Source organism: Ictalurus punctatus, chromosome 11 (genome assembly GCF_001660625.3).
Source record: "Ictalurus punctatus breed USDA103 chromosome 11, Coco_2.0, whole genome shotgun sequence".
Lineage (NCBI taxonomy): Eukaryota > Metazoa > Chordata > Actinopteri > Siluriformes > Ictaluridae > Ictalurus > Ictalurus punctatus.
The window spans coordinates 1,189,219-1,213,846 of NC_030426.2; the positions used below are offsets into that span (position 1 = coordinate 1,189,219).

At 43.5% G+C, this 24,628-nt stretch overlaps 1 protein-coding gene across 1 annotated transcript in view; it reads right to left on the bottom strand.

Annotated features, from left to right (window-relative positions):
* mmp24 (matrix metallopeptidase 24) overlaps window positions 1-24,628 on the bottom strand; it is a 75,394-nt gene that overhangs the window by 31,624 nt on the left and 19,142 nt on the right. Inside the window, exons 3-5 of the mRNA XM_017479507.3 lie at window positions 20,020-20,127; window positions 12,133-12,437; window positions 6,794-6,955 (exon numbers count right to left, since the gene is read on the bottom strand). Coding sequence (XP_017334996.1) covers window positions 6,794-6,955; window positions 12,133-12,437; window positions 20,020-20,127 — 575 coding nt within the window. The remainder of the gene's footprint in view (window positions 1-6,793; window positions 6,956-12,132; window positions 12,438-20,019; window positions 20,128-24,628) is intronic.

Below are 24,628 nucleotides of genomic sequence, written 5' to 3' on the forward strand. Positions count from 1 at the left end.
ACAGTGCGTTTAGCATAACACTATGGGAAGCGCCTCTCGCATGTGACCGGTATCTGAAGCCTGTTTAAAATCATGCCTATTTATAGGTCTGCCATGATCAGGTGACGTGGCACTTAAGCGCGTCGCGTGATATAAATATGGCACCTGTGAACCGCGCCATCAGCCTCTATTATCTGAAGCGAAGACGCAATTCACAGGCCTGCCCTGGTATGACACAGCTACGCAACGTCTGGTTCCCTTCTCAGGGAACAGGGTTACATGCGTAACCCAGTCGTTCCCTTTAAAAGGGAACTTTGACGTTGCGTTTAGCATAACACTATGAGAACGAGAAACCCACTCCGTCATACCGAGGGTACGGCCTGTTCAAAAAGACCCAAGCCCAAGGGTCACTGCAAGACACTCGAGCCCGGGGTTGAATGAACATCCAGGCTGTAATAAAGAATGAATGTGTGTGGTGTAGCCACCCTGCAGCAGCACACACATCCTGTAAGGATACCCCTTTGGACAAAGCCTTTGCGGAGGCGACCGCCCTAGTGGAATGAGCCCTTATTCCCAGAGGCGTAGCAAGACCGAGCGCCTCATAAGCAATCGAGATTGCTTCCACTATCCAATTAGAGATGCACTGCTTTGACACATCATCACCTCTACTGTCGCTGCCAAAGCAGACCAGTATCCGGAGCAGTGGACGTAAGTACAGAGTCCTTACTAGACACAGCAGGTGCATTCTCTCTTGTACCAGTGTGGGGAATGGAGGAGGGCAGAAAGCCTGCAACACCACAGGGTGGACAGCCGATGTAGGCACCTTAGGAATATAATCCGGCATAGGATACAGGAAGGCCTTGGCTAATCCAGGGGCAAAGTCAAGGCAGGAAGGGGCAACAGAGAGTGCTTGTAGGTCTCCTACTCACTTGAGAGATGTCAGGGCCAGCAGAACAGCTACCTTTAGAGTCAGAAGCTTCTCAGAGGCTGACCTTAAGTGCTCAAATGGGGCCCCTGACAGACCTTCCAGGACAACAGAAAAGTCCCAGGAAGGTATGCGCGGCCTGCAGATGGGCCTCAGCCGCCTGACACCACGCATGAACCTCGAAGTTAGAGGATGTTGCCCCACAGAGGCTCCATCAACAGGGGCATGGCTGGCCGAAATGGTGGCCACATAAACCATGATTGTAGAAGGAGTCCACCCCACTGAGAAACGTTCTTGTAAGAACTCCAGGACTGTAGCTATTGTGCAGTTCACTGGGTCTAGCTGACGTTCCTCACACCACAAGACAAAAAGCTGCCACTTGAGTGCATACAATTTCCTTGTGGATGGTTCTCTAGCATTAACATGGTCTCTACAATCTCAGTTGTGAGACCAGAATCTATGAGCTGGTGCCTCTCAGGGGCCAGACCCACAGTTTCCATAGTTCTGGCCGACTGTGATAAATCAGCCCTCCAGCTTGAGACAGTAGATCCACTTTAAGGACTCAAATAGGGCACCTGACAGACCTTCCAGGACCACAAAAGGTCCCAGGAAGGTATGCGTGGCCTGCAGATGGGCCTCAGCTGCCTGACACCATGAATAAATCTCAAAGTTAGAGGATGTTGCCCCACAGAGGCTCCATCAACAGGGGTGTGGCTGGCCGAAATGGTGGCCACGTAAACCCTTATTGTAGAAGGAGCCCATCCCGCTGAGAAATATTCTTGTAAGAACTCCAGGACTGTAGCTATTGTGTAGTTCACTGGGTCTACAGTGGATCCCTGCAGATGGGAATCTCCCAAGGAGTGACATCTCGCAGGGATATTATCTCTCAGAAGCATATTCGAGCTGGCCAATAAGGTGCTACTAGCAGCAGACATACACTGTCTTGGCGGACTCTCGCTAGAACTTGTGGGAGCAGACCGATGGAGGGAACAGCGTACAGATGTGACCTCGGCCACATGTGCACCATGGCGTCCAGCCCTAATTGTGCGGGAGGAGTGAGGGCGAACTACAGCGGGCTGTGTGTTGTCTCCTCGGAGGCGAACACATGCAATCCCGCTTGGCCAAGCCTTGCCATACTGTATGGACTCCACCACTTGTGGAGGGAGCCACCCTGCTCCAGATGAGGGCCGCACCAGAGACTGTGAGCTAGACAGCTGTCTAAGACCGCGCTCCAGCCCGTGAGGGAGGTGTCTGTCATTACCATCTTGCGCTATGGAGACACCCCTAGAGTGTGACCCAAGGCTAGAAACCGGGGACACTCAAATTCTCAGAGCACGTAGGCATCGCCGCATGACACAGATTATTCTCCGAGGTTTTGTCCTTGGAAGAAACCCACAAGTTCTCAGCCACCACTGAACGGTCTCCTGTGCAATAGGCCCATAAGCACCAATAGTCTCCCAAGATCCAGCTTTATCTTGCTCAGTGTTGATAGGATTGACCCTACGCATGTTGGGGATAGAAATGCCCTCATCATAGTAGAATCCTTATAACCCCTAGAAAAGTTGTCCACGGCACTGGGGAAAGCATACTTTTCTGAGATTCAACCTGAGCCCCAAGCTCTTCATGTGGGCGAGAACAACATCTCGATGTTGAACTGCCAGTTCCCTGGATCGTGCTAGAATTAACCAGTCGTCCAGGTAGTTTAGTACACGGATGCCCTGGGGTCGCAATGGAGCCAGAGTGACATCCATGCACTTTGTGAAGGTGCAAGGGGATAAGCTAGCGATATTTCTATGTGGAAATATGCACCTTTTAGATCTATCGTCACAAACCAGTCCTCAAACCGAATCTGTGGAACGATAAGGAACCTGTATCTCCAAAGAGTACAATTCAGATGACGCAGATCTAAAATTGGCCGCATACTCCTATTTTTTGCAGACCAGGAAATAATGCCTGTAAAAACCTCCCTCCCTCAGAGAACGAGGTACATGTTCTATGGCCCATTTGTCCAAAGGGATCTTACTTCCTGCGCTAACGTCGGGCTCCGGTCTGTGCTGACTACTGTGGTGAACACACCTCTGAACCGGGGGGGGTCGATCTATAAACTGGACCTGGTAACCCTTTTTTACGGTAGACAGAACCCATGGAGACACATTTTATCAGTAGTTTCCATGCTACCCAATGGTCTTTCAGTGGCGTTAACTATTCCACATTCTGTTGGACGGAAAGCATCAGATTTTCATTGAACTGTGACAGCTCGCTGACCAGAGAACAGTGAAAACTTGGGGTCCGCCTTGGATAGGGGAGGCCCTTCATTAACACTGGGGGCTTCCTGCCCTAACCACCTCATCTCCCCTGATACGTCCCTCCACGGCCCCTCAGGACCGCTCTTCTTTGCCTGCTTGGCCTTTATGACCATTCTCAGATCAGGCCTAGTAGCGGGCCGCAACTGTGGCCGCCTGGTTCCCCTGGCTGTCTGCGGGGGTTGGCGGGCTACCATACTCGCCTTCTGGGTCTCCTTTGCACTAGTGCTGGCCCGGGCTCCACTTGTGGGCTCCACTTGTGGATGCCCGGGTGAGCTCGAGACAACAGGGAAGGAACTGGCTGAATGCCGCCATATGTCGAGCTCACTCAGCAGGTCTGCTTAGTAGGCCTGCAACACTGTCATTGTCTGCAGTGACCCACAAGCAAGACTACTACTGCATAGGCCTTGCCCACCAATGCCACGGTGGCCTTACACGGTGGTTTGGATGGCAAAGCCGGCCCCCCTAATTACTTGCTGTCAATGGAGAGAGGTAGCTCACAAGCGCCTCCTCCACCTTCAGCATAGTTGAACAGCCATGCCGTTCATTCCCCACAATGGCCGAATAATCCAACATCGTGGGGTTATAAATATAGCTTATGCATGGGTTTCCCCAGAAGCCTGATATTTTGTCATGCACTTCTGGAAGAAAGGGGAGTTTCTGCAGTGAGGGATTTACTTTCACTGGGGAGAAAAAGGCTCATCCAGCCTTAGTAAACACTTCAAGCAGCTCTTTATATGCTGCTCTCAGTTTTTAGCACATCCTTCTGGCTCCTCGGAGTCAGAGAGGAATTATTACTATTATTTTTTTTTTTTTTGTGTGTGTGTGTGTGTGTGTGTGTGTGTGTGTGTGTGTGTGTTTTAATTATTATTTTTTTAAAAGACTTTTTTCCCTTTTGGCTTTCCATAGCGGAAGGAGGAGTCGCGATGCGAGCTCCAAGATCCAGCAGAGAGCCGAACCCGGAAGACAGAGCAAGAGATCCTCCTCTTCCGGATCCATAAGAGATCCCCCGAACCTGGGACGGCTAGTTGCCTCTGCAGCGGCCAGCCCAAATCCTCGAGGCTCCGAAACCCAAATCGCTTCAGCTTCCGAGAAGAGCGCGAGTCGAGCTGCTTAATGTAGGCATTACCATGCACAGCCTCTCAAGGCTGCCATCGCATGCTATACCCCCAAACACTTCACCCAGAAAGTGTGCACTATTCCCTGTGATGAAACGGGAGCAAACCGTAACACACTTCCTGAATTCTCTCACTCATATTTTTCTCTCTCGCTCAATCCTTTTTTCTTCTTCTCTTTTTTTAAAAGGGATAGAAAAGTTCTGAGATTTTGAGAAAAGATAGCAAGGAAATTAAGCATCTTTTTGTTTCTTTACACAAACAACTGACATGCAGTCTTTCGCTGAAGATAATAAAGGCTGATGGCGCGGTTCACAGGTGCCATGTTTATATTACGCAACGCGCTTAATTGCCATGTCACCTGATCATGGCAGGCCTATAAATAGGCGTGATTTTACACAAGCTTCATATACCGGTCACGCGCGAGAGGCACTTCCCATAGTGTTATGCTAAATGCAACATCAAAGGTCCCCTTTGAAAGGGAACACATTTTCAGGAACAAAATGAACTTGTCACCATCATCAAGGGACCCTGAGTTAGCAAGGCAAAGAATAGGAGATCTTCAGTACATGTCCACACCTCTTATGTTGCCCTTTTCTTCTCAAGTATGCAATACAAGAACACAATGTTTCACATTTACTAATGTGTGTGTATATATATATATATATATATATATATATATATATATATATATATATATATATATATATATATAATATACACACAGTATCTCACAAAAGTGAGTACACCCCTCACATTTTTGTAAATATTTGATTGTCTTTTAATGTGACAACACTGAAGAAATGACACTTTGCTACAATGTAAAGTAGTGCGTGTACAGCTTGTATAACAGTGTAAATTTGCTGTCCCCTCAAAAGAACTCAACACACAGCCATTAATGTCTAAACCGCTGGCAACAAAAGTGAGTAAAAAAAGTGAAAATTTCCAAATTGGGCACCATTGTGTGACCACCATTATTTTCCAGCACTGCCTTAACCCTCTTGGGCATGGAGTTCACCAGAGCTTCACAGGTTGCCACTGGAGTCCTCCTCCACTCCTCCATGACGACATCACGGAGCTGGTGGATGTTAGAGACCTTGTGCTCCTCCACCTTCCGTTTGAGGATGCCCCACAGATGCTCAATAGAGTTTACTTCTGGAGACTTGGCCAGTCCTTTAGCAAGGCATTGGTCATCTTGGAGGTGTGTTTGGGGTTGTTATAATGCTAGAATACTGCTCTGTGGCCCAGTCTCCGAAGGGAGGGGATCATGCTCTGCTTCAGTATGTCACAGTACATGTTGGCATTCATGGTTCCCTCAATGAACTGTAGCTCCCCAGTTCCGGCAGCCCCAGACCATGACACTCCCACCACCATACTTGACTGTAGGCAAGACACACTTGTCTTTGTACTCCTCACCTGGTTGCCGCCACACACGCTTGACACTATCTGAACCAAATATGTTTATCTTGATCTCATCAGACCACAGGACATGGTTCCAGTAATCCATGTCCTTAGTCTGTTTGTCTTCAGTAAACTGTTTGCGGGCTTTCTTGTGCATCATATGGTCTGAGCACTGACAGGCTGACCCCACCCCTTCAAGCTCTGCAGTATTGCTGGCAGCACTCATACGTCTATTTCCCAAAGACAACCTCTGGATATGACACTGAGCATATGCACTCAACTTCTTTGGTCGACCATGGCGAGGCCTGTTCTGAGTGGAACCTGTCCTGTTAAACCGCTGTATGGTCTTGGCCCCCGTGCTGCAACTCAGTGTCAGGGTCTTGGCAATCTTCTTATAGCCTAGGCCATCTTTATGTAGAGCAACAATCCTTTTTATCAGATCCTCAGAGAGTTCTTTGCCATGAGCTGTCATGTTGAACTTCCAGTGATCAGTATGAGGGAGTGTGAGAGCGATGACACCAAATTTAACACACCTGCTCCCCATTCACACCTGAGACTTGTAACACTAACAAGTCACATGACACTGGGGAGGGAAAATGGCTAATTGGGCCCAATTTGGACATTTTCACTTGGGGGTGTACTCACTTTTGTTGCCAGCAGTTTGGACATTAATGGCTGTGTTGACTTATTTTGAGGGGACAGCAAACTTACACTGTTACACAAGCTGTACACGCACTACTTTACATTGTAGCAAAGTGTCATTTCTTCAGTGTTGTCACATGAAAAGATATAATCAAATATTTACAAAAATGAAAAATGTGAGTGGTGTACTCACTTTTGTGAGATACTGTGTGTGTGTGTGTGTGTGTGTGTGTGTATATATATATATATATATATATATATATATATATATATATATATATATATATATATATATATATATATATTTACACACACACACACACACACACACACTTTCAAAATCATCTTTGTCCAGCATAATCTCTTCTACCAAAATAACATGTACAGGATTGCTCAGTAATGCTGAACTGTAAATAAAGTTTCTCTACCATATATTTTCTGGATGCCTTGAAGGTCATCTAGTGGCAGTTTGAAGTTTTGTGTCTCCATGTATTGGTAGAAAGGGGCCATGATTGCACTCGGGTCATTGGAATGTTCCAGACCCAATGCATGTCCCAGCTCATGCACTGCCACCAGGAAAAGGTCATTACCTAAAAGGGCCAAAAGTCAAAATTGCAAAACATCTGTGTTAAACAAGTGATCATCTTGAATATAGTCTAACAATAAGTATTTTCTTTAGCTGAATTCCATGAACCAAAAATAGTAACATACTGTTACTCTTTCCAACCCATGCACAATGTAAACTTATGTATGGTCTAATTTGCATATCATTACTTGCTCACATCCACATCCCATCAAATTTTCTCCCTCTCTCTTGTTTTCTCTCTAATATGATCAGTATATCATACAATTTAAAATTTTATTAACTTAATTTTCTTTAACCCCCACTTCAACCCTACTTTTAGGCACTTTAACCCCAATCTCTTTTGTCCTTTTTCCTGGATTTCCATCCTTCTCTGCTTTTTTTCATCTCTCTCTCTCTCTCTCTCTCTAACATGACATGAATTTAATGAAACTTAAAACCTAACACGATGTCAGCATATTCTAACACAAATAAATTTATAACTTTAAATGGACTGTGATGAATCAGGTTTGATTGTAAACCCATTCTCCCTGGAACAAAGGAGGGGATTTTATGAAATGCACTCATAATGCTGACAGTGTATGACCAGAGATCATCAACCATAAGAATCCTTCAAATATACACTTTATGCACACAGCACACCATGGATGCTGATAAAGTGCTCTGCCTTTACTTCTTAAACAAGGTGAAGCACAAAATTATTTTAACAAATCAATTAAAGTACCCTGCACTCAAAAACTTGATTTAACTGTTAAATCTTAGCTGGATGATTTCACCGTTATCTATTTAAAAAAAACCTTAGTATGAAACACACTTCTGTGTGTCACGTATGACTGTTATTGCTAGCCATCTGTCTGCTTAAAGTACAATACAGTATCATGTAGAACAGCAGAGTAAACACAAGTCACCAGCTGAATCTATCTGTTTAGTGAAATTATCTAGAGGCCCAAAATGTGATTATTTTGTGATTAAGTTAATTCTTTATGCATCCTGACATCTCAGTTTTTTGTTTCTATAATCACAGTATGATTATTTTTGTAAAACTAATAGCTGCTTTTTAAGTAATCATGTAAAAATAATGTTTTCCATTATGACTGTTATAATGACTATTACAGGAATATCGCTAATATTTAATCATATTTAAACACACCTTATAAATCTTTTGGCCAAATGACCCTTTTGTTTCTTGCACAAAATGACTTTAAATAAATGTACATACTTTCTTTTCACATTATTATGTATCAATTTATTAATTTTTTTTTATTCTAAACAAAATATTAAATGTCTTAAATGTCATACTGGAAAATAATTCAATTATCATGCATATTATTAGAGACTTGCCCATTGAAATTTTGCTAATGTCATGCTGGCATCACTGCCCATTTCCTGCACTGCTTGCAAGCAGGTGAACTACATGGTTCACAATTAACCTCCATGCTCTGTCTTGTGACTAATCTCTGGATTCACCATCAGCCTATTCACTCTCTCAGCCACTGGACTTCTGATTATACACACCTGATCACAATGAGTACATGCCTTTATAAACTCTGAACTGTTTCCCCTAACTTGCAAAGTCTCATTCCAGCACCTTGTCTTTACTGAGCTGATTTTGCAGACCTGTTTGGTTTTAACCCTAATCACATTACACTTTTTGCTTGTAGGGTGAGTATAGATGGTCCTAAACAATTTCAGTAGTTTGGACATTAAAAATATATGAAAATGTTTATTATTTAAAATAATTTAATGTTAAATGTTATAAGTTATCTAAGTGGCACCAGACTCCGGGGAACCACAGCACTGCAGTACCTCACACTTAATGCAACTCATCATCTTATAGGCCTTTATTCACTGAGAACCCAACAGTACATAAAGGTTTAGATCTATATGAATAGGGAAAACATACTGGGATACTTGACTGTATCCCATTATTTGCAAATATTTGTGATGTATAAGATGAATAAACATATTTCTGTCTGCCAAATATCTTTTGACCTCTTCCTAGTTGAGTGTGTTTCTCCACTTCCAGTTCCAGTGCTGCATTTTACTGGTGAGCTCCTGAATGTCTGCACAGCTAATACACGCCTAGGCCCATCCACTTCCACCCCCTCCCAAAAACTACAAATGCATAAAATATCTTTCCATTTTTTTTAATCATAAAAGGATAATTAAGGTCACAAGACGGTGATCAGCCCATTTCAGTTCTGTGCAGATAAAAGCAGAAGCCATGTTGTAGTTCTCTACCTGGTATATCTGCGTTATCTACAGATCTCCACAGCCAGCTATATCTGTTATGTAACGTATCAAACATAACAGGGCTTGTTATAGGAAAATAATCTAATACTAGAGTAGTGTGATGCTGTTACCACTCTGAAGTTGATCACTACAGCAAGTTTTATTCCTCTTATACCTGTTAGGTATTGGAGGCTGAGACAGAAGCAAGTGCAGGTATGGCAGTTTAATGAAACAACAACCACAAGTCCAAAGGATCAGGCAGAAATCAATAAACAAAGACAGGCAGAGGTCAGGCGAACAGACAAACACTCCAAACAAGACAAAAAGAGGAGGTTGAAAACAAGAACAAGGCAACTGAGCGTATACTTCGCAAGGAGTGAATGCATAGAAAGTCCTTATAACCTGTGATTGTGCTGTTAATTGGATGCAGGTGTGCGTGATTAGAATGAAGGCAAGTGTTCTGGGAATTGCGGTCCATGGCAGCCATGTTTGTAGGCCGCAGTGCAGGATGGGAAATGTAGTCACTGGTTTTCTGTGATATGAGAGAACCCATCCACCCACCTCCCCCCGAAAGCGCTGAAATACACTCTCTCCCCCGGTGGTCCTGGCCCTCTGGGCAAAATGTTCACACAGCCCCTCAGGTTCCAATGCAGGCATTGTCCAACAAGTAGCAGGTTCCTCAAGGATATGAGACTGGTGCTGGTTTGCATGGGGTCATTAGGCAAGACCCGGGCTTGGGAAGTTGTGTCGTCAGCTTTAGACGAGAGCTTGACTTGGTGGGCAGTCTCGTCGCCCTTTCTTGAGTGTGGCGTGACGTCCTCTGCAGGTGGTGCGACGTCCTCGGCGGAGCAGGGAGGTGGAGCAGCGTCCTCGGCTATATAGGGACGTGGAGCGGCGGCGTCAGTCACACAGAGAGGCTGAGTGTCGTTCTTTAACGACTCTGCAGGCTGAACTTGGCTGGCTGTGTCGTCAGTCTCAAGCCTGAGCGTAACTTGGTTGGTCATGATGTCTGCTTCAGGCGTGAGCCGAACTTGGCTGACCATGTCAGCAGACTTGGGCATGAGCCGAACTTGGCTGTCTGTGTCAGGAGATATAGGTGTGATCCGAACCTGGCTGTCCATGTCAGGAGATATAGGTGTGATCCGAACCTGGCTGTCCGTGTCAGGAGACTCGGGCATGAGCTGAACTTGGCTGTCCGTGTCAGCAGACTCGGGCGTGAGCCGAACTTGCTGTCTGTGTCAGCAAACCGACTTGGCTGTCTGTGTCAGCAGACTCGGGTGTGAACATGCCTTTTGAGGCCATCTCTTCGACCTCGGACTGGAACCTAGCATGGGAAGCCGTCTTTTCGACTTTGGTCAGGAACGTGGCTTGGGAGGTCACCTTGTCGACCTCGGACAGGAACTTGACTTTATGCTGGAGCTCTGGAGATGAGACAACCTCATGGATCTCGTGCTGAATCTCTGGGGAGGAGGTCGCCATGTTGACCTCCAATGGGAGTTTAGCAGGTGAGGCCACCTCATGGGTCTCAGGTTGGAGCTCTGGAGGTGAGGTCACCACACTGACCTTTGGCAGGGGCTCTGAAGTGGAGACCACCTCATGGATCTCAGTCTGTAGCTCTGAAGATGTCACCATGTTGACCTCCGGCTGGAGCTCTGCAGGTGAGACCACCTCATGGGTCTCAGGTTGGAGTTCTGGCGATGAGGTCGCCATGTTGACCTCCAACTGGAGCACTGGAGAGAAGGTCATCTTGTAGGTGGTGAATGGCCTCGCAGGTTCATTCAGGAGACAGGCCCTCCCCCTAAACTCATCCAGTTTGGGGGTGTACTCTGGACTTCCAAACTCCTTTATCAATAGTCCCACAAACTGAGTTACAGTGTGAAGACCATTGGATTCTGTACGGGCCAGATGCTCCGCCCACTGGCGGCTTGGCCAACGAGCCAGGAGAGTATGAACCCCAGCCACTGACTCTGGTCCGACTTGAGGTGCGGCAGGCTCAAAAAATTTAATTAGCAGTCGAAAAGAAAATACTCAGGGTGGCCAAAAATTCCATCGTATGCTGCTGGGGTATCCTTGGCAACCCATTGAGGAAGCTTGATAGAGTTGGTAGGTTGTTGGTAGGTTGTTCCTTACTACCGTGGTAACAAGTTGGTAGGTTGTTCCTTACTACCTTGACCTTGATGTCTCCTTCGCTTTCCTGCTGCTTCCATGTTATCGGCGAAGTATTCTGTCATGTATTGGAGGCTGAGACGGAAGCAAGTGCAGGTATGGTAGTTTAATGAAACAACAACCATAAGTCCAAAGGATCAGGCAGAAATCAATAAACAAAGACATGCAGAGGTCAAGCGAACAGGCAAACAATCCAAACAATGCAAGGCAAAAAGACGAGGTCGAAAACAAGAACAAGGTCAAAACCAGAATAAACAAACACTATATAAAGCTTGGTAATGACAGAGACAAGGCAACTGCGTGTATACTTTGCAGAGAGTGAATGCATAGAAAGTCCTTATAACCTGTGGTTGTGATTGTGTGTGAATTGAATGCAGGTGTGCGTGATTAGAATGAAGGCAAGGAAATTGCGGTCCATGGCGGTCATGTTTGTAGGTCGCAGTGCAGGATGGGAAATGTAGTCACTGGTTTGCTGTGATATGACAATATCACAGCAATCCACCAACCATTATCATTTTTAATTCATTAATGAACAACATACTGTACTTTTATAGCATTTATAGTTCCATTTAAATTTTGTTTAATATCTGTGAGACAAATTAGTTCCCAAAACCAGCCTCTCTTTTTTTCTCTTTTATAAAGATTTTAAGACATAAAATGTCTTAAAAAAACGGGTTGTCATGTTATCAAGAAACATGACAACTTTACAACTGTCAATTTTCTATTGTAAATAAAGTACTTATAGACTAGAAACACTCTCTATAAAGTATGACACTGCTCACTTACCATCATGGTTAGCATTGCCTAACGTCCAAGGCTCGTCAGAGTCAAAGTGTGTGTCCCCTCCAATTCCAGGGCCAGGGAAGTAGGCATGGGCTAAAAAACCTCCCTCTCCATCAAATGGAGAACTATCACCATGAAACCCTGAGGCAAAGAAGATCATGATGTCGGCCTCTTTGCCCTCTTTCTTTATCTCAGAGTAGGCCACTTCCTGAAAGGTCAGTGGGGTTGCCATCTGCCACACATCAAATGCTTGCCGGATCGCCCTCTGTGTGTCCTTCTCACCTACCTTAGGGGTGAAATTGTGTATGCTGAAGAGAGTAGGGAAAAAAATAAGAAATAAAATATTTAAAGTGCATGCTATACAATTATGAAATGAGCATCTCTGATTGTATTCCACAAAACATGCAAAAACATTCAAGGATGTATTTTAATCACGCAGTAGTTATGTGCAGCTTCATTACAGATACTAACACTAACAATACTGGAATTTGTATAATAATATAATAGGTTATCTGAGCACCCACCTAGTGAATTATAGCCATTTGAATACAAAGTGCTTTACTAAATAAACAGTGGGTGTGGGTGCACAAAAACTGCTGGATATTAGGGGTGGGTGATATGATGATTTTAGATCATGAACAATTATAATGTCTCCACAATCTGTTTTTACAGAGAGTGTGTACAGTGCTGTGAAAAAGAGTGTGTACACTGTTGATTTCTTTTGTATATCGCTAACTGAATAGTTTTAGATTTTCAAAAAAAACCCAACATAAAACAAACCTGAGTAAACACACAATGCAGTTTTTATTTTTAATAAGTTTTTATCATTTTTTTTTTCTATTGAAGCAAAAAAAGTTATCCAACACCTATTACCCATGTGAAAAACTAATTGACCCCTTAACCTTTAAATGCATACCTCAGGTTGTTAGTGACCCGAGACGTCATCCAGTACCCTCCCCCTCGTTAATTTTTTCACATCAGACCTCCACCCTCTTAGTATTCCTCAATCCATTTATTATCAACAATGTAACAAGGAAAAAAATATAAAATTGTCGAATAATGTTTTATGATGAGAATGTTTTATAATTAATTTATTGTAAAAGGTCTATAGGATCAGTACTGACCCGAGGTATGTAATAAAGTAAGTATATTTTTCTGTGCAACAATATTGAATCTCTCAGGGCTCAATAAGTGCAATTCACTTTTATTTTTAAGGTGGGAATGTTTGGTAAACAATTATGATGTAACGTGTCAATCATAATGATCCCAGACATAAAACAAATGTTACAAAACTTGACATGGTTCAGCAATTTACTGCAGAGAAGTTTCTAATCAAATATTAGCGTCATTTGATAATGGATTTGATGATGAAGCTGTCAGCGAACAAAATGTTGATTTTGATGATTATGAATATGATAGTAGCCTATTGAGAGTAACGTATCAAAAGATCCAGATCCCGAATATGAGCCAGATGCTGAATTTACCGGGTGAAGTGCAGAAGGTGCCATATTTGCCTATCATAATATTACTTGATAATATTGTTTTTAGGCAGGGGCGTAACTTAGCCAGGGTGCTGTAGTCCTGAATACTTTTTTCTTTAGCCCCAAATAATTATCCACTTAGAGTAAAAGAAGACGGTGGTGTCGTAATTATATATCTTCAGTGAAGAGTTTACAGGAACATATGTAGAAACACTCATGTCTTAATTCTGCCAAACGTTAGCTCACACAATCAGTGTAAGGAAAAATGTATAAATGCCACTGATATAGATTAGTGATATATGCAGATTGTTTGTTTTTAAAACACTAACGTCCTCTCATGCTGAGCAGGAAAACAAGGTGTGCAAATGTATATAAGAGTTCCAGTTTACGTGAACATGATATGAGCAAAGCATAAGGAAAGATAATGTATTTTGCATGGCACTGTAGCAGCTTGTGCCTCCTTTTAGGTAGTGATACCAAACTAGCCTAGTTAGAAAAGTTTTATATTTTATCGGTCTGGTAGTCCTACAAACAGGGACAACACCCGAGGCAAGTTTTATCCAACTTTTTCTGATCATGTCATACATTTACAGCTAAGGCACCTCAGCTTCCATAAAACTAAATTTAGGATACTAGCTGAGCTGGAAAAAATGCATAGACAGGGCTCTTCAGTGCGACCATTTCAGTTGCATTTGCGACTGAAACGTACTTTGTGAGACAATATATATATGTTAAATATATATTTGCACTGGTGCGAGTGACCTGTTCGGAGTTGTATAATACAATCGCACTAAAAACTACAACTCCAAAATGCATCTAGCTACACCACACTTAGCTACTTTTGTACTGCTTTTCATCACCTCAGTCAACCGAACAAGTGTGCAAATACTGCAAAGATGCCATTATGATGAAAAAAGGAACACTGTACATCATCTGCTTCTCTCAACTTTCCGATCTCAAAAACCTTGATCTTTTATTATTCACCCAAAATTAACTGAACCTGCGACTGTGACATGCTCGTGTAGCCACAGCAGTATCTGGCACCAGTAAATTATTAATAATGCTAACACTGCAAGATGGGTGTAATTCAAACGTCTTTATTAAATAATTTTTCACCAATCATAATCAAGAGTAGCAATTGTTCAGTCTGCAAACATACAGTATGCTGCCGCTCTACCTTCACTGTCTTCACCAACTCTAATAGACAGCGCATTCACTTCATTGAAGCTCATGGTTGCTCATATCACAAGAAAAGTCTACTCCAATTTTCATGTTTTGACTTAATCCCCCACAAAACACAATATTATCAGCAGACATGGCAACACTGTACTGGGGGAACCAATCTAAAAGGAACAACTGATAAACAAACTAGGGCTGCAACTAACGATTATTTTCATAATCGATTAGTTGGCCAATAATTTTTTCGATTAATCGGATGGGGCGGGGCAAACTTTCAGTACCTTTTTTTGGTTATTTAAAATAAAATCCACAAACTGAGTGCTACAAATATAAACTTCAAACTAAAACTTTACACAACTGTTTGTACAAAACAGAAAAGAACCCAATACACACACACACACACACACACACACACACACACACAAGAGAATATACATTTTTAATTTAGGACTGTAGTTTAATTCGGTGTTTTTTGTGCATCCATAAATAATAACACATAAGTACGTATATACAATGTAAATTGAATAAAATTTATATATACACACACACACACACACATACACACACACACACACACACACATATATAAAATTTATTTTACAGTAGTTATCCATTATTTTTTTATGGATGCAGAAAAAGCACCAAATTAAACTACAGTCCTAAATTAATAATAAAAACTCACTTTCAGTGCACCTTGTGGTTTCTGTTACTCGCTGCCTTTAGGAATATTATTCTACTTGAGTTTACTTTTGATCATAGTGTTTAATTAGACATCACAGATATTAGTTGCGCTCCCAAGCTGTATCAGCGCGTCTACACTGCGCATGATCAGCAACGCGGCCTTGTTACTAACACATCACTTCCGTTATAATAAATGACGGAATTTATAGAATTTGCAAGTGCGCGAATACAGCATATAGTAACAATAAACTTAAATTAATCTAAACCTTTTAAGCTAACCCTAACCTGTGCGAACGAGAATACTCACTCCGTCATACTGAGGGTACGGCCTGTTCAAAAAGATCCGAGCCCGTAGACCAACCTGGCGTAGACCAACCTGCCGCAGCACACACCCTGTAAGGATACCCCTTTGGACAAAGCCTCCGAGGAGGCGACCCCACCTAGTTTAATGAGCCCTTATTCCCAGAGGCATATCGAGAATGCGCGCCTCATAAGCGATAAAGATTGGCACTGTTTCAAAGTTGATCAAATGTTTGCTTTTCCAAATATGTTAAAAAAGCCAACAATTTCCATGGATGGTACTTATTTTTTCACATGACTGTAACATTTATGATACTATAAACTGAGACTAAAATGTACCAAATTAAACATTTGGATACTATAATTTAACGTTTAAGAAATTAGACATTTAAGAAAAACAAATAAATCCGCTTTACACTGACACTTGCTGAATAAAAACAGCACATAATGGCACCGTTCAAAAGGGAATGAATACTGAGAAATGCAGAATCTCTCTTTTTCCCCTCTCACTCTCTCATTATATCACAACATTTTCTGACTGCTTTCCAAGATCTAATTCACCAGCCTTCTCTAAATATAGATTTTCAGCAGCACAGAAGCTCAAAGGGCAGTTAAAGGTACAGATCACTGCTACACTCCCCTGAACCATCTTTCTGTTTTTCTCTTTGTCAAAATTTCCCTCTTGCTCTATTTCTCTCTCTCTTGTGCATATAAACATGGAAACATAGAAGGCCATCATCAACATGTGGAGAAAATGGATCAGGACACACACACACACACGTCTTACTCTTCTTGTGAGGACCCTCCAATGATATAAAGCAGCCAATTAATGCCTATACCTAAATCTAACCCCAGTAAACAAAAGGACACATTTAGGCTCTTTTAGGGTTTTTTTTGTTTGTTTGTTTTATTTGTTGATTTTGTATTCAAATATTTTTACTTGCAAGGATAACAAAATGTCCCCACAGGGTCAAAACTGTCAGATATTGCTATCATTTTCCAATCAAGACCAGTTCATTTGTTTGTGCTATACACCAAAGACATTTGGGTTTGAGATCAAAAGATGGATATGAGATGAGAGTTTAGGATTTCAACTTTTATTTCCAGGTATTTACATCTAGATGTGTTAAACAACATAAAACAGAACCTTTGTACTTAAACAGTTAATATACGGTTGCATATGCCTTGCTTGCAATAACTGCATCAAGTCTGTACCTCATTAACGTCACCAAATTGTTGGTTTCTTATTTTGTAATGTTTTCCCAGGCTTTTACTGCAGCCACTTTCAACTGTTGTTGTTTAAATGGGTTTCTTCCTTCAGTCTCCTCTTTGGGAGTTAAAATGCAAACTCAATTGGGCTAAGGTCCGGTGATTGTCTTGCTGCATGTTCCTCAGTTCCTCCTGATTAATTTGGATGCATGTCCCTGTAAATTAGCAGAGTATGTCAAAATACTCCTATAGACTTCTAAATTCATCCTGCTGCTAGCATCATGAATTACATCATCAATAAAGATTAGTGAGCCTGTTCTAGAAGCAGTCATGCAAGCCCAAACCACCATTTTTCACAGATGATCTTTTATGTTTTGGAGATCACGAGCAGATCTTTTCTTTCCCCACACTATTGCCTTTCCAAAACTGTGGTAGAGGTTCATCTTAGTACCATACCTTCTGTGGCTCATTTCACTGCGAATTCCAGTCTGGCTTTCCAAGTCTTGCAGCCGATGTTGTAGGGCCTCTATATTTCTGCCCTCAAGGTCTTCTTCTAACAGTGGATTGTGATACTTTCACCCCTGCCCTGGGGAGGTTGTTGGTGATGTTAATGACTGTTGTTTTTGGGTTATTCTTCTCAGCTCTCACAATGTTTCTGTCATCAGCTGTTGCTGTTTTCCTTGGCCAACCCATTCAGTGTCTGTTGTTCAGTACACCAGTGGTGTCATTCTTTTTCAAGCTATTCCAAATTGTGGTATTGGCTTTGATCAATGTTTGTGCCTCTGATTGATTTTCCCTTTTTCTCGGCATAAAAATGGCTTGCTTTTTTCCTGAAGACAGCCCTCTGATCTTCATGTTGGCTTATCCTTTTTAACAACAAATGGGGGCGGTAGGGGGAGAGATCAGGGCGCAAATTGTTTTCAAGAAAAAAAACACAGGTAGGGCATCATTTGGGTACTCTGTGTATTTTGTTGCTTTTCAAATAATGTGCATAAATGAAAAACCCTGCATTCCCTATCCCTCTGCATTTCTTTTTGCTCAGGAGAGGCAGAGCTTAGCCTGCCTTTTAGCTAGCTGTCAGTGCAGACCGGTGTTGCCAACTTAGCGACTTTTCAGACCCCTTTAGCGAATTTTTGGACAAACCTTAGCAACTTTCCAAATGTTGCCAGTACTGTCCTGCAGGTGCAATTTCTTGCTTTCCCGTTGCACTCACACCTCTCTCTGCATCTGCAATGTTGAGTGAATGGCTGAGAGCCAGAACAGCACATTCCGTTGATGGCACGGCAGCTGACATATACTACTTTTACATGGACAGCAATAATATAATTATTGACCTTATTCTGAATAAGACAATATTGTGATTAAAGTGTTTACATGAGTTGCCTTTGGAATATTCCTTTTATGTTCCTGTTTTACATGTTATATAGCATAGATTGATTAATGCACATGTCATTAGGTCCCCATGCCACGTCGTCCGACGTTCCCTCCAGAATTTCACGTATTGACATACAGTTCGTCTTCATTATGGTACCGTATACAGTTTTGGGTGTCTAATTTTTCATTTTACGAGAGCTTCAAGTGCAGTTAATTATTTGTCATGCAATACGTGCAGATAGACAACTGCTTGAAGCCATGGGTTGCGTCTGAAACCGCATACTTACCTACACGTATTTCGCCTACTATATAGTAGGTAAGTATTCAGTTTCAGACAGAGCCATGCTCTCTTGTTTGCTGTCAAACGGATGACCACTGCCTTGTGTGTATATGTCCTGTTGCAAGATGCGGTGAAAACTCCCACACGATGTTAATAGTGTGTATATGTCTATAATACACTTCGATAATGTGACTAAAATAGGAATACTCCATGTCTTAATTTGATTTGTGTTTACTTCAAGTATGACTTTAGCTGGATTAAGGTAATCCAAAATCACTGTTTACATAGTAGTTTCTTAATCAGAGTATTGTCTTAATCAGGTTAATGTCGGATTATTGTTGTCCATGTAAACGTACTGATGGATGTGAATGTAAAAAGAAGCAAGTGCATGTGTCCCACTGATTGATTTAACAAAGTCATGGCATTACAATGAGATGCGCCCTTCATCCCAATTTGCATAATTCGTATGTGAATGTTTTTTTGGAACGCAAGACAAATGCAACGTGTTTTACATGTAAAATAGTACACACTATTACAACCTAGTTCTCTTGTTCAAGGTAGTTATAGTGTTGAGAAGCATTTTTGATCATTCATGTTCCTTACCTGTCAATTATATAGTTTTATAAAAGTCATAAGTTATTATAAAAAATCATAAAAGTTATGAAAGTAATAAAAAAAAGTACAAAAGCAAAAAAAATCTATCTCTCTATCTATGGATATCTTATAGATATCTTATAGAGATATAATCTTATAGGTTAGGTTATATATAGATAGATTTTATATAGAATAGCTGGTCATACCTGGTCTATTCCAATAGGTGGGGGGGGTGCCACATGATAGGGGAGACTTGGGGGGCTTTAGTTACAAAAGGTTGAGAACCTCTGGTTTAAACAATCAATCTGACAGGATACACCAGGGTAACAAGAAATACCTATCAGTCACATGTTCCAATATTTTTGTTCGCCTACAAATTGGGTAGTCTGATACACAATGTGCCATGTTCTTTGTCATTTAACACATCTACATATAAATACCAGGAAATACAAGATGAAAGCATATTCATCATTTGATCTCAAATCCAAATGTCTTCAATCTACAGCAAAAGCATTAATTGGCCTTGTCATTCAAATAGTTTCAGAGGGGACTGTAGAGAGCATTTTGAGAAATAATTATAGCATTTTGAGAAATGAGTGCTAACCTTTAGTAGAAATTGCTTACACTGAAGTTAAGAGAATGCACTGTACTGTAGATATACCCATACACAGTATTCTCTCTAATTAATTAACCTATCACTTTATTCTCCATCCATCTTTACTTTTATTTTTGTAAGTCAAATAATAGCTACATGTAATCAAAAATCACCTTGCTATGAAACAGTATTTATACCTGTATGTAATTTTTTTGTCCCTCCATTTTTGACCAGTGAGAGCATAGCGCTTATTTCTCCTCCGTTGAGGGTGATCAGGAACCCCACATCGAGGTTTCTTCATCCACCTAAACAATGAGCAGACACAAACAACAAATTACTTTCTTTCATAATCAGCAAATAAATGCAAGCACTTTCAGTCACAACATTTTGCTTTACTTAAAAAGAGGCTGGAAGATAATAGTAAATATTTGTGACATTACACAAAAGGATATAAATAGTATGTACAGTGGTGCTTGAAATTTTGTGAACACTATAGAATTTTCAATATTTTTGCATAAATATGACCTAAGACATCAACAGATTTTCACACAAGTCCATAATACTTGGTCTTTTATTTATTGAGGAAAATGATCCAATATTACATATCTGTGTATGGTGAAAGTATGTGAACCTCTAAGATTGAGTGTTATGCCAGGGCCAGCAGAGGGCACTGTGGCTTGGCTCCTGACGAGTCACGTGACATTGTTTTGACATTGACATTGACAATGTCATTGTTGACATTGTTGACATTGTTCGCTCGCTTCCGATTGAGCATTTCGTATTAAGTGACTTTAATTTGCCCCAGGTGTCCATGCTTTGAGTTAATCATGTTCTTTATTTAAATGCTTGGGTGACTGAGCACTTCGCTCAGTATTATATCATGTCTATAGTTTGTATAGTTAGTATCGTTTGTATAATTGATGTCGTTTGTCTCCATGCCACGATTCCAGTTTCTTGTTTTCCGGTGAAGACCACGTTTTCTTTGATTGTGAGTTACGTGTCTAATAAAGCCTTTGATCTGCACCTGCATCCGCCTCGAGTCCCGATCCGTTACAGAATACTGAGCCCACCAAACGGAAGCAGCAGATCAACAAAATGAGCGCGGAGTTGAACCGAGTGTTCTGGGAGAGGAACAGAATTATGGACGAAGCACTGGCGCGGATTACTCACCAGATCGCGCAACAAAAGCTGCTGCAGCGAGCCGGTCCATGCGCCATGCCACCATCTGCGCCATTCCGGGAGCCCAACCAACAGCTCAGCGAGGAAGTTGCTCGGCTCAAGCGCATGGTAGCAGAGCAGAGACAGCTGTAAGCTGAGCTACGTGCCACGTCGCCCCCTGCACCCTTGACCCCGTCCCCACCACCGGAGAACCATGCTGTGGAACGCAGCCAGCAGAGTTATCTGAGCATCTGGGGCTTCCCACTGCAGGGGAACTGCACCACGCCGCGCAGTCCAGAGGTGAAGTCTGGCCCCGAAATTTTTTTTGGTGGGGGGCAATGAAGACAGCAGAGCTCCAGCCTGAGGCCTACGGGGAGGCCTTAGCTGTGGAGCCCCCGCCTGAGGTCAACAGGGCGGCCTCAGAGCTACAGCTTGAGGCCCACGGGGAGGTCTCAGCTGTGGAGCTCCCGCCTGAGGGTAACATGGCGACCTCAGAGCTGCAGCTTGAGGCCTACGGGGAGGTCTCTGCGGGGGAGCTCCCGACAGCCGAGGAAGCTATCCTGCTGTCCAGCCCAGACGAGGAGGTCGTCCCGCTGCCCTGCACAGCCAAGGAAGCTGTCCTGCTGTCCAGCCCAGCCGAGGAAGCTATCCTGCTGTCCAGCCCAGCCGAGGAGGTCGTCCCGCTGCCCTGCACAGCCGAGGAAGCTGTCCTGCTGTCCAGCCCAGCCGAGGAGGCCGTCCCGCTGCCCTGCACAGCCGAGGAAGCTGTCCTGCTGTCCAGCCCGGCCGAGTAGGCCGTCTCACTGCCCCGCCCAGCCGAGTAGGCCGTCCCGCTGTCCAGTCCCGCTGGGGACGCCGCCCAGCCCTCCAGTCCTGCTGGGGATGCCGCCCAGCGTTCCAGTGCCTTCGGGGGTGGCGCTCAGCGTTCCAGTGCCGTTGGGGGTGGCGCCCAGCGTTTCAGTTCCAGAGCTGCCAGGGGCGGTGCCCAGAGTTTCAGTTCCAGAGCCGCCGGGGGGGCGGCGCCCAGTATTTCAGTTCCAGAGCTGCCGGGGGCGGTGCCCCGACTTTCAACCCCGGTGGGGGTGCTGCTCCGCCTCTCTACTCCTCGACGGAGGCTGCCTCGCTTTCCGTGGCAGCGAGAGACAGCTCGCACAGGGGCCCGGGACCCCCGTTGAAGGGGGGTTCTTGGTGCTCTGGGAGGAGCACCCTTTGGAGGGGGGTTCTGTTATGCCAAGGCCAGCAGAGGGCACTGTGGCTCAGCTCCTGACGAGTCACGTGACATTGTTTTTGTTCGCTCAGTTCCGGATTGAGCATTACGTATTAAGTGACTTTAATTTGCCCCAGGTGTCCATGCTTTGAGTTAATCATGTTCTTTATTTAAATGCCTGGGTGACTGAGCACTTCGCTCAGTATTATATCATGTCTATAGTTTGTATAGTTAGTATCGTTTGTATAGTTGATGTTGTTTGTCTCCATGCCACGATTCCAGTTTCTCGTTTTCCAGTGAAGACTGCGTTTTCTTTGATTGTGAGCTACGTGTCTAATAAAGACTTTGATCTGCACCTGCATCCGCCTCCAGTCCCCAAGCAGTTAATTTGAAGGTGAAATTAGAGTCAGGTGTTTTCAATCAATGCAATGACAATTATGTGTGAGTGAGCACCCTGTCTTATTTTAAAGAACAGGGATCTATCAAAGTGTGATTTTCACAACACATGTTTGTGGAATTGTATCACGGCATGAACAAAGGAGATTTCTGAGGACCTCAGAAAAAGAGTTGTTGCTCATCAGGATGTGAAAGGTTACAAAACCATTGCTAAAGAGTTTGGCCTCAAGTCCACAGATTGTGTACAAATGGAAGAAATCCAAGACCATTGTTGCCCTCCTCAGGAGTAGTTGACCAACAAAGTTACTTCAAGAGCAAGGCATGTAATAATCCATGAGGTCACAAAGTAACCCAAGTTAACTTCTAAGCAACTAAAGGCCTCTCTCACATTGACTAATGTTAATGTTCATGAGTCCACCATCAGGAGAACTTTGAACAACAAGGGTGTGCATGGAATGGTTGCAAGGAGAAAGTCACTGCTTTCCAAAAAGAGCACTGCTGCCTGTGTGTATTTGCTAAAGATCACAGGGACAAACCAGAAGGCTATTGGAAAAATGAGACCAAAAAAGAACTTTTTGGTTTAAATGACAAGCATTATGCTTGGAGAAAGGAAAAAGTCTGGGTTATGCATGTAACAAAGTTCCCTGACAAGAGAGCAAGACATTGCGTTAGCTGAACGCTGTGGGAAGTGCCCTCAGGGAACAGGGTTACGTGCATAACCCAGATGTTACCCTTCAAAGGGAACTCCACATTCTGTTAGCTGAACGCTGTGGAACGAGAATACCCACTCTGTCATACTGAGGGTACGGCCTGTTCAAAAAGATCCAAGCCTGAGGGTAACTGGAAGACACTCGAGCCCGGGCCGGAATGTATATCCAGGCTGTAAAAATCAAATGAATGTGTGCGGCGTAGACCACCCCACCGCAGCACACACTTTCTGTAAGGATACCCTTTTTGCTAAAGCCTCTGAGGAGGTGACCCCACCTAGTGGAATGAGCCCTTATTCCCAAAGGCATAGCGAGAATGTGCGCCTCATAAGCGATAGAGATTGCTTCCACTATCCAATTAGAGATGCGCTGTTTCAACACAGCATCACCTCTACTGTCACCACTCAAGAGGACCAGCAGCTGCTCTGACTTACGCCACTGGCCAGAGCGGTGGACGTAAGTACAGAGAGCCCTTACTGGACACAGTCGGTGCAATTTCTCTTGTTCCAGTATGAGGAACAAAGTAGGGCAGAAAGCCTGCAACACTACTGGCTGGGGAGCAGATGTAGGCAATTTAGGAATATAATCAGGCCTAGGATATAGGAAGGCCTTGGCTAATCCAGGGGTAAAGTCAAGGCAGGACGGGGCAACAGAGCGCATGTAGCTCTCCTTCTCACTTGAGATGTCAGGGCCAGCAGAAGAGCTACCTTTAGAGTCAAATGCAGCATCTCAAATGCGGCACCTGACAGACCTTCCAGGACCACAGAAAGGTCCCAGGAAGGTATGCTTGGTCTGATGATGTGCCTCAGCCACCTGACACCATGCATAACCCTCGAAGTTAGAGGATGTTGCCACACCGAGGCTCCATCAATAGGGGCAGGGCTGGCTGCAATGGCGGAATAATCCAACATCGAGGGGTTATAAATACGGCTTATGCATGGTTTTCCCTCAGATGCATGATATTTTGTCATGTACTTCTGGAAAAAAGGGGAGCTTTCTGCAGTGTGAGGGATTTATTTTCACTGGGGAGAAAAAAGGTCATCCAGCCTTAGTAGTCACTTCAAGCAGCTCTCAGTTTTAAACAGACCCTTCTGGTTCGGCTAGGTCAGAGAGGAATTTTTATTATTTTATTTTTGTGTGTGTGTGTTTTTTTAATTTTTTATCTTTCCATAGTGGAAGGAGGAGTCGGGAAGCGAGCTCCAAAATCCAGTGGAGAGCCGGACCCGGAAGACAGAGCAAGTGATAGAGCAGTGCTCATCTCCCGCTCCTCTTCCAGATCCATACGAGATTCCCCGGACCTGAGACGACTAGCTGCGCGGCAGAGGCCGGCCCAGATCA